Source organism: Malurus melanocephalus, unplaced genomic scaffold, assembly GCF_030028575.1.
Source record: "Malurus melanocephalus ecotype Western Australia unplaced genomic scaffold, MMel_1.1 scaffold_224, whole genome shotgun sequence".
Lineage (NCBI taxonomy): Eukaryota > Metazoa > Chordata > Aves > Passeriformes > Maluridae > Malurus > Malurus melanocephalus.
In genome coordinates, this window is record NW_026623456.1 from 448957 (window position 1) to 459680 (window position 10724).

Below are 10724 nucleotides of genomic sequence, written 5' to 3' on the forward strand. Positions count from 1 at the left end.
CCGTTCCTTCCCAGACCCACTCCTGCCCCATCCCTTCCCCGCGGACCACGCCAGCCCGAGGTCACCCCTGTCACACCATTTCTGCAAGGATCATTCCAGTCCTGGGATCATCCCTGGCCCCATCCCCTCCCCAGGGATCCCTCCAGCCCTAGCATCACCCCTCTACCCACCAGCACTCCCCCAGATCTGTCACAACACCCCAAACCCGTGTCACCACTCTGCCGTGCCCCACCCCACACTTGCTCCGGAACCATCCCACCCCACAGCCCCCAGAGCACCGGGAACCCTCGGCAGACCCAGCTCCGCTGGGACCCCGCCGTGCCAGCCCAGCCCTTCCCGGGGCCGAGCTCGGCTCGGCACAGCCCGGCCGCCCGCACACGTGCGCCTTCYGTGGGTTATGCAAGCGCTGCCAGCAGCTCCCGAGCATCCCTGCGGATTAGAGATGGGCTGGGAATGCCGGCGAGCAGAAAGCAGCAGGGACATGTGCCAAAGAGGTGCCACTGCATCGCTGGCTGCCTCGGATTCAGGGATCTGTCACTCCCCCAGTCCTTCAATGCGCCAAGAGACAGGCGGCAGGGCTCCAGGAGCTCGGGAAAAGCACCCTGGCAGCTGGGATGGCCCCGGGAATGTCCTCCAGCAGCCCGAGCTGTAAAGGTGGAGGACACAGCAGCTCGGGGCTTTTCCAGCACTGGGGCAGGGACCCTGCGGACCCAAAGCATCTGGAACTGCAAAGGTGGAAACCTCTTGCTCTGCCCCTTGGCTGGCAGGGGACACCGGCTGTGGACACGGATGTGCTTCCCACTGCAGGGAACAGGGCTGGGCAGCGTGGGCTGGGCGAGACAGGGCACGGGGGTCAGGAAGGGGACAGGGATGGCCACTGCTGGGGACAGGCATGGCCACTGCTGGGGTCAGTGATCACCCTGGGGACAGAGGTCACCAGTGCTGGGGACAGGGATGGCCAGCACTGGGGACAGTGACCACCAGCACTCAGCCTCCTCTCCCCGCATTCCCTCTCTGCGGTGCAGATGCTCCCGCAATCAGGATTTCATCCCGAAAGAGAGGATTAAAAGGGAGCAAATCCTCTGGAGAGAGAGGCAGTCCCTGCCGCAGCCGGCCCGGCGCACACGCGGTCACCGGGTCACAGGCAGGGAGAGCACAGCACAGAGCTCCCGCCAGCCCTTCCCTTGGGTGTTCCTGCCCGAGCCCTCCATCCCAGCAGGAATGCTGACTGCATCCTGTGCTCCGTGCCCCACATCCTGTGCCACACCTGCAGCATCCCATGGCAAATCAAAGAGCCCTCAGTAACCGTCCCCCTCAGGGAAAGGCTGCAAAAAGGAACATTTACACCAAAAATAGTAACAGCCCTGCGGCGAGCCAGGCCAGCAGAGAGGTCAGCTGAGTACACAGGGCCCGAGTTTGATGCCTTGGGAATAAAAAATAGGAATATATCACTCCAGCACCCGCCTGTAGTTGCCTCCCCCAGCCCCAGCTGTGCCAGATACCAGCGCTGCCACCTCGCTCCGGGCCACTGGCAGCACCAGGCAAGTTGGGGACCATGACAAGCTGTCCCCAGCTGCAGAGTCACACTGCCCAGGGCAGCCTCCAGGCCCACCCACAGGTGTGCCATGGCCCTACATCCCAGCAAAGTGCAGATAAAGGAGATCCAGATGATTTTCCTCTGCCCTGGCCACGGCTCCCAGGCGAGGCAGTGGCGCCTGCCCAGTTCTGATAAGCTCTGGGACTAAGCAGGGACACCTATAAACAGATTAGAAAGTGAAGGAGAGGTGCCTGATCTTCAGTCAAAGGATGGACGATGAGACACAGCCTAGGAGTCCCCGGGAGCCCCACAGGAAGCCCAGCAGCCTGGGAAGGGGCCAGGTTGGATAAAAAACAAACCTCCCACAGTGTGACTGACTGGGCTCAGCCCCAAATCCTGGGGTGAGAGGGAGCAAGATGGAGGGATGGAGTAGGATGGAGGGATGGAGCAGGACGGAGGGATGGAACAGGATGGAGGGATGGAGCAGGATGGAGCAGGATGGAGGGATGGAGCAGGATGGAGGGATGCTGTTTTCACTGCTGGAGAAGAGAGGGAGACCTGGAGCACTACACAAGGCATTGAAGGAGGATGTTGTTGGATCTTCAGTTAGCACAGTTGGGGGTGTTGGGGGTTTGGGATTTTTCTCCTTGGCTGCATCAGTGGGGAAGGCACAGGCAAGAGCTGGAAGGGAGGTCAGGAACCAGCCAGCCACATGGAGATGGCTGGAAAAGCAAGGAGAGGTTTAGRAAGCACAGAGGGAAGGCTCCAAGGCCTGTAGCACGGAGAAGCCGAAATGCCAAAGTCCTCAGGCCAGGGCCCCGCTGTTCCCTGCCGACGCTGTCCGCAGCACAGCCAGGGATGGGGCGGGATCACAGCACAGCCAGCACAATGCCATGTCTGTGGCAGGAGCGTGGCTGCTGCTCCAGCGCACCCGAGCCTGGGGACAAACCGGCTCCAGCTGCAGGATTAATGGCATTTTAAAGCCCCTAATTGGAGTGATTGCTCCTGACGGGAGCGGCGGGGATGTGTGGGAAGGATGCCCGCGCCGGGAAAGCAGCGCTGTGAGGTGGCACATGAGGGACGGAGCCCCCTCCACCCGCTGCCTGCCGGCTGCCCCATCTTCCCCCTCGTCCTTGTCCCAGGAGCGGCACAGAATGAGGAGCAAGCCCCGAACTGGAGCCGGGGGGATAAACACAACCCCGGCAGTTGTAGCATGGGATTACACAGATTAAATCCTGCCGGGTAAACCCAGGGCTGCGACCATCACCCACCCCAGTGCTGGGCACCAGCATGTCCCAGACCTCCTGGGTACAGCTGGGGCTCTGCCACACCATCCCTGGGCACTTGGTGTCCTCCCTCCCTCCCTCAGGATATGCATTTCCACCTGGCATTGCTCAGGGAGGAGCACTGTGCAGCCAGGCAAGCAGGAATCCAACATCTCAGCATCCTGGTCCTGCAGGAGTACAGGAAGCTGCCAGATCCCTCCATCCCTCCCTCCAAAACCTGAAGACACTTTCAGGGTCTTACCCTGTGGGTGTTTTCTTACCCCTGGGGATGCTGAGGTTCCCATTTTCCTGCTGGTCTTTAAAAGTTAACTCGAGATATACTTTTAAGTTAAATGGGAAGAATTTGTGGTGATTGTTTGATGTCAGGACCTTCCCCAGCTTCTGGAGGACCTCCAGGGAGTTTGAAGAATTGTAGGGGGTCTGCCCACTCCAAAAAGGCCAGATCTCAGCTCTCCRGGCAGCCCCAAGAGGTAGTGAAGGCACAGCAGTTTCCTGGCAGGAGGAACTGCAGGAGGTTTCCATGGCCATTGGCAGCCTCAGCCCTGTGAAATCTCGGAGCCTGTTCTCCTCCTGACCCAGCTGGGGACAGGGACTCCTGCCAAACCCCCAAGCCATGGCAGGACAGGGAGGAGCTCCATCCTACACAGGACCCTGCACTGGGAACACATCTGGATGCACCTGGAGCCCCAAATGTTACATCCCCTGGTGGCACCTGTGCCCAGAAGAACCTGAGCTGGGGGGCCAGGCAGGAGGGAGCTGGGAGCAAAACCAGAACCTGAGCTGGGGGGCTGCTCAGAGCACCCAGACCCCACTCAGGGCTCGATCCTCGGCCACAAATTCCCTGCACAACAGGGAGGGCAGGGGGGCTGGAGCTGAAGCTTTCAGTCCGATTAAGTCGCATTCAGCACTCCCACATGAATAAATAAATCATGTAAGAAGCATTAAGGCAGCTTAGTCTCCCCAGGAAATCGCCCTGGAGTTCTGCCTTTTGGGGGCTCAGGGATGCCCCCGTGGATTGGGGGTGGGCAGGGCTTGGTACAGGAAGGGGCAATGGGAGCTGCAGGCAGGCAGGAGCATCCCTGGAGCATCCCTGCCCTGGACAGACACTGCCCTGCCTACCCCATGCGTGGATCCACACCAGAGGCACATTCCCAGCCTGTGCCTTTGGGTCCCGTGCTGACACAGCCACATCAGGCTGTACCCCAGGAGGGTGCACAGTGCCACATCCCCAGCTGCCACCCACCCCAGCCTTGCCAGGCAGCGCATCCCAGCCTGCCTGCACCCAGGGGACACTGYCGCTAAGCCTGGGTGCCCAGTCCTGCCCCCAAAGAAGAGCTTCTCCCAGCAATCCCGCTTGCATCCCATCCTAGAGGGGTCTGAGACATTGCGGGGAGCTCCCAGGCAAAAGGGCTCWCGAAGAGGAGGAGGCTGGGACAGACACACAGGATGCCCCACTCGGTGCCCCGGGGAGACACCCGCGTGTCCCGGTCCCACTTACCTGGTACATGCTGGGATTAATCCCATTGGCCGGGAGAGCGCCTTTGGATTTGCTTCCCGCGTTCATGCCGAGCCCTCATGTCCGGGAGCGAGCACGGGGGGCAGCGGGGGCCGCCGTGCCCGGGCGTGGAGCCCCCTGCCCGCCCAGGGAGTGCAGGAGGCAGCGGCAGCTGCGGGGAATGCCCCATGAGAGCTGCCCCCGTCACATGGCGGGGCCGGAGGGGCCGGAGCCGGCCCGGCCRGGGCCGCAGCGCTGCCAGCGGGTCCCTGTGTGCTGACCCAGATGGCTCCGAGCACACCCYGAGGCTCCCAGGGCCCGGCCCCGGAGCGGGAGTGGAGGCTAAATCCGCGCATCCCTTAATCCGGGAGGATGCGGCGGGGCGGGCAGAGCGGCGGGGTGACCTGGCTTGCTCTCTCCGGAGCGAGGAGCAGGGGGACCAAGCCCCAGGCACAGGGAGGTGCTGGTGGGACTGGGTGCACCCACCCCTGGGTACATCTCAGGGATCTCAGCACTTCTCTCAGGAAGGGAGAAGCTCATCCATAGGACCCCAGGAGCTCCTGCAAGCCCCGTGGGGGTTTGCTCTCAGCAGCCTGGGCACAGGCAGCACCAGCCCAGCTCTGTGCATGGAGCAGGTCTTCCCAAACTGCTTTTCCCCATCCAGAGAAGGCAGGGATGCAGAGAGCTGGCCAGCCACCAGCCCAATTACTGTCCTGGCTTGTGCCACCAGTTTTGAATCCATTTCCCATGCCTTCAAGATGCTCCAAACCCCAAAACCGAGGCAAGGAGGATGTCAGGTCTCAGCACTGCAGAGTCCGAACAGACAGAAACATTGGAAGCCTCCTRCTTCCCTTGGCTGATGGGCTGTTGGGCTCCTCCCACAGCACACCCACAACAGAGTGGAACACCAGTCCCCCAAAATCCCTRTTCCCCCAAGTCTGAGTGCTGGGACACTGTGCTGTCCCACAAGACCCCACAAAGATGATGGGCAGCTCAGACTCATCCTGCACAGCCCTGTGACACTGAGCTCATCCACCTCCTCCTCTTCTGGCCTGAACATCTTTGTGGAGATCAAGTTCAGGTCTCTGGAGCACCTGGAGGGGTCCTGCAGGTGGAGGAACCAGGAGCAGAGCCTCAGCAGAAGCCCCAAGGCAAGCCCTGATTCCCACGCCTGGGCTGCTCGCTCAGCATAGACTTGGGCAGCCTTGCTGTCCCCTGACCCTCTGCTCCCAGACATGTCCCCGTCCCTGCACCAGYCCTGCCTCCAGTGTCCCCTCTCAGGACCAAATCAAGACACACTAGTCCCACTGTCCCCCTGGGGAATGTGGCTGATGGAAAGGAGTCCTCCTGGTGTGGGAAGGGGCAGGAGTGGGGCTGCCCTCCCCAGGGTGGGAGGAGAGTGGTTAATGGGAAATGGGAAATGGTTCATGTTCCCATTAACGGTGCCACAATGGGCTCAGCACTCCCTGACATCCCAGAAGTTGGCTGGAGGCAGCAAGGCAGATGTGCTGCCTGCAATGTGCCACTTGCCCCCCAAGTGCTGTTCCCCAAGGTCTGACTGTCCCCATGGGCAGTGCTGGCTCTGCCTCTGCCTTGCTGCCATCCTGGGGTGTCCTCAGGGCTCCTTCTCCAAATCCATTCCCTGATTCCCACGGGATAACACTGCCACCCCTCCTCACAGACTGGCACGGCTACAGAGAAGGTGACATGTCCGAGCTGCATGAGGCTTGGCCTGGGAGAACCGACAGGAAGTGCTGTGGACACAAGGGGCAAGAGCTAGCAGTGCCACCGCTGTCACAGCAGGCCACCCTCCCTCACCCAGTGTCCCTGGCATGGCTCTGCTCCCGCCAGGGCCAGTCCTCACCTGCGGCAGCGCTGAGTTGAGCTGTCTCTGCAGCTGRTCCCGCTCCCGGAGCGTCTCCTGCAGGCGGCTCTGGGTGACAGCCAGCGTCTCGCGTGTCTCCCGCAGGGTGTCCAGCAGCTTGTCCCTCTCGTCCAGCATGTTCACCATCAGCTGCTCGAAGTCAGCGTCCGCCTCCGAGCCCTGGGGGGGCCCCAGCGGGTCCCCYTCGCTGATGGTGGGCATCACCTCGCACATCATGGCTGGGCTGGCTGCGGGAGGGTCCYGGTGCGGCTGGCGAGGTGCTGAGTGCAGGTCACATCACTGTGGGCTCCTGGGGGCCAGGGGAGCCAGCACAGGAGGGGACAGCGGGGTGCTCGATGCAGGGGGACCTCCCATCCCTTCCTGCTGGGTGCTAAGCAGCAGCAGGCATCACTCCAGCGGGGTGCAGGGACGGCCTGGCCACCAACAGGGTCCTCACAGTCACCAGTGCCCCACTAGCTGCTCGTCACTGCCAGCTCCTGAGTGTCACCTCCCTGGGGTCCTGTGTGTCACCTCTCCGGGGTCCTGTGTGTCACCTCTCCGGGGTCCTGTGTGCCACCTCTCTGGGGTCCTGTGTGTCACCTCTCTGGGGTCCTGTGTGTCACCTCTCTGGGGTCCTGCGTGCCACCTCCCTGGGGTCCTGTGTGTCACCTCCCTGATGCCTTTTGGAGGGGCTGCAGCATTGGTGACCCACGGGATGTTCAGAGGGGGACAAAGTGACCCTGGAGGACTTGTCCCAATGGAGAGCCCAAGCCAAGAGCAGCACAGGGAGGGTCCAGGGAACGTTTGGGCTGCCCCAGCATGCTGAGGGGGGCTCTGGTGACAATGCGCTGTTGTCCTTGAAGCTGGTGAGGTGTCACTGCCGATGTGGGAACGTGTCTCTGTCGGGCACCACAGCTCTTCAAGCACCCAGCAGTGACCTATGGGAGAGGGAACAGAGATCAGATCCTCTGGCTGGCCCCAGAATGCCCAGGGGCCTGCCCAGCCCCCTCTGCCCCCCATCAGACCCTCGAGGGCTGCACCAGCTGGGCTCAGCCCCCTCAGAATGGGCTGGGCCGAATTGTGTCCCCTGCTCCCACTGCACCAAGATCAGGATGGTACCAGGCTGCAGGAAAACAGCAGCAACCCCGGCACCCCAAGTCTTCAAACTGCTTTTGGCATTCACATATCCTTGGCCAGGATATGGGGAGCTCCTGACTGCCCAGGGCCCCTGTGGCCTCAGCATTCTCCAGCCTCAGAAAATCCACTTTTACAGAAAATCAGGCTCTAACCTGAGTTTGGCCCAAACCTGGCAGGAAGTCAGGGCAGGAAGTCAGGGCTACAAATGAGTTGCATAATTGGATTCATGTTCCCCCTGAGCTCCCCCCTCTCTCTGGACAGATGTGCTGGACCCAGGTGCTCACTGACAACTGAACTCCAGCACATCCTCCCTTGGTCAAACCTATCCCAGAGGATGGAGGCAGCAGCATTCCCAAATTCCTGCCCAGCACAAGCACCAGGGATGAGAGGCTGGAGGGGGGAGATAGAACTGACATCTGGGCAGTGTTTAGGCTGGATTAAAGCATGGCTGGACCTGTGGACCCAGCTCTGGGGTAATGCTGGTACCCACAGCCTCAGCTCCCCTTCTGAAGCCCCAAACCATCCCAGACAAGGTGCCAGATGGGGATTTCTATTGGCACAGCCCTGTGGGAACTTCAGCCCTCTGCAGCTGGGTGAGGGTCCCCAGCAGTGAGGGCCAGTRTGCCACTGTCACCCCAGCCTCCTGGAGACCTGGTCACCATCTGTGCCAGGGGACAAACCACGGGCAGGGCTCGAGCTGAGCAGCAAAACACGACTGGGCAGGCCCAGGGTGAGGAGTGCTGCTCTAGTGCTGCTGCTGGGGCAGGCCCCCTTCAAGTTTAAACTTTTCAGACAAAATGCTCACAGACAGCTCTGAATATTCTGAGTCTATTGGATGCATCCGAGGCTGTGGCTGCCCCTGGATCCCTGGCAGTGTCCAAGGCCAGCTTGGAGAGGGCTGGAGCAGCCTGGGACAGTGGAAGGTGTCCCTGCCATGGCAGGGGGTGGCACTGGATGAGGTTTGAGGTCCCTTCCAGCCCAAACCAGTTGTGATTCTGTGTCACTTCCCTTTCAAACCCACACATGCATGTGGATAAAAAGGATCTGCACTGGGGTCTGGGCCAGAGGTTCTGGCCCCTTGGGCTGGGATGAAAGCTTATGTGTCCTACAACTCGATGGCACAGTGGACACCTGCCTCATCAAAGGTGATGTGTGTGAGGAGGTGCCTTTGTCACACCTGGACACTGCTGGGGCCAGGAAATCAGAGCTCTGCTCTTGGGATGACATTGGCCCATCAGCTGAGGGGAAGTTTGACACAAAAAACTCTCTAAAAATAGAGAAGTTCTGGCAAAAGCAGCAGCCCCTCACTGTGCATCCCATGTGTGATGCTGAGAGCTGGCTCATGGGACAGGGCTGTCACAGGGTGGTGCCCACCCCTCCCTTCACAAGTTGGAGCCTCAAATGGGATAAAACCTGTTGTGGACACATAACAGTGTCCTGAAGCTTTGAGGGCTGTTGAGGCTTCACCCCGGCTGTTGGGACATGGATGAGCAGGATAACTGGGTTCGCAGGATAACCATGGGGACAGCTCATCCCTGCAGCACCCCACAACAGCAGGGCAGGGTGAGGAAAGGGCAGTGAGAGAGCAACCATTCCAGCCCTGCTCTCCTTGTGTTGAGCTGGACAGGAGCCTCAACCCTGTAACAGAGCAGTCAGAATGCTTTCCAGATCTCCTGAGCAGCCCCAGGAGTACCCACAGGCACGTGGCCCTTTCCAGCTTTCCTGAAGGGAAATGTCCCAGGCTCCAGGGAGATCCAGGGCCAAGAAGAGCAGAAATCAGTCCTACCCCAGGGCTAAGCCCCGCTAATTTGGGTGAAAACCCCAAAAGAGGTGGCTTTAGTACCCCCTTCTCCTGCTGTGCCTCTTACTTGAGGAATGAGCAGAAAGAATATCCAGGCTGTGCAAAGTCTGGCAGCACCCGAGCACAGCCTGGATGGCAAAAGGAGCCACGTGGGCACGGCCCAGCCCAGCTGCTGCTGGGGAATTGGAAGAATTAGCAGATGAATTAAGAGATATTAATCAAGGCACGGAGGGAAGAGCCCTGCAAGCACTCAGGGAAGGGAAATGCTTCAGGGAATGACCGAGACATAAATCTGACCAGAGCGGTGATGAGATGGAAATTTATCCCAGCTGCAAAGGAGAGAGTCCCTTAGCACCAGGAGACTCTGCAGATGCCAATGCTGCCAGGGCCCTGGTGTTTTCCCACACCACGTGGTGGTCACCCAAGGGGCTGGACCCCATGGTGCAGGAGGAGGCACAGATTTACAGCCAAGAGCTGACTTCCTTTCTGCTCCCCCCATGGCTGGGGTCATACACGGGTGTCTCTGGGGGGCCTTTGTTTCACAGGAACCCGTGAAATCCCACAGCTCTATCCTGCTGCTCCTGTGTGCTTGTGCAGATGGGGACAGGAGCACAGCCCGGCCCCTGAGCCCAGGGAGGGTGATCACAGCATCACAGGGACCTTGGACAGCACCAGTGCTGGTCCAGGATGGACCCATCTTGCTCCACGGGGCCCCAAAAGCCTCTGTGCTCTGTCCGTAAGGACACTCAGTGAAGCATGAGACTGTCCTGGACAAGGCAGCATTGGTGACCCAAAGCTCCTCGGTGCCCAGGGTTTAGGGGTGACCCCACTGAGGGAGGTCACATCCCCCCGATCCTGAGCCACCAAGGACATACCCTGTGGTGTGAGGCAGGAGCTGCTACAAACCCACCACCTGTGGGTGGTGGTGGGTAAGACCTCCCACCACCACAGAGAGCAGCAAGAGCCCCCCTGGCCCGGCCTGAAGCCCCCAGGCAGAGGGGGACAGCCAGCAGGGCTCTCAGGGCTCCCTGTGCTCCCAAGGATGCTGCTGCACYCTGACAATCCCCAGAGAGTCCCCGGCAGGGAAATCCAGAGGGACGCTCTCCCACATCCGAGCAGGCTCTGGACACAATCCAGCCCCGTATGCCCATCCTGGCTGGAAGCACAGCAGAGCCCAAGAATGGAAAATTCCCTGCACTGCAGCGGGGCCAAACACATCCACTGACAGACCCTGAGCTGCCTCCAGCACCCCCATCTTGGATCCACTCCTCCAGCAGCCAAGGGAACTCTCCCACCCCATGCATTTGTGAGTGATCATTTCTGTAGCTTTCACTGCAACACCACGAGTGCCAGCAGTGGCTCAGGCACTGGGAAGGGCCAACACCTGCAAAGGGTTTGTTTGGGATGGCACAGGAGGGAGCCAGGACGAGGCTGGGTTTGAACCCTGCTGCCTTCAAGGCCTGTGGAGCAGGAAATGAGTTCAGTGAGCAATGGGTGCAGGAGAGTGTGCAGGGATGTGGGCACAGGGATACAGCAACACCCACGGATCCAGGGATGTGGGCACAGGGACAGGGATACAGCAACACCCACAGATCCAGGGATGT

The 10724-nt window shown here is 60.4% G+C and overlaps 1 protein-coding gene across 5 annotated transcripts in view; it reads right to left on the reverse strand.

The window, feature by feature from the left end:
• PPFIA4 (PTPRF interacting protein alpha 4) overlaps positions 1–10724 on the reverse strand; it is a 60570-nt gene that overhangs the window by 26338 nt on the left and 23508 nt on the right. For all 5 annotated transcript variants that reach the window (XM_057374410.1, XM_057374411.1, XM_057374409.1 and 2 more), the window contains exon 2: positions 6183–7120. In XM_057374410.1, coding sequence (XP_057230393.1) covers positions 6183–6419 — 237 coding nt within the window. In that variant the 5' untranslated portion in view covers positions 6420–7120. The remainder of the gene's footprint in view (positions 1–6182; positions 7121–10724) is intronic.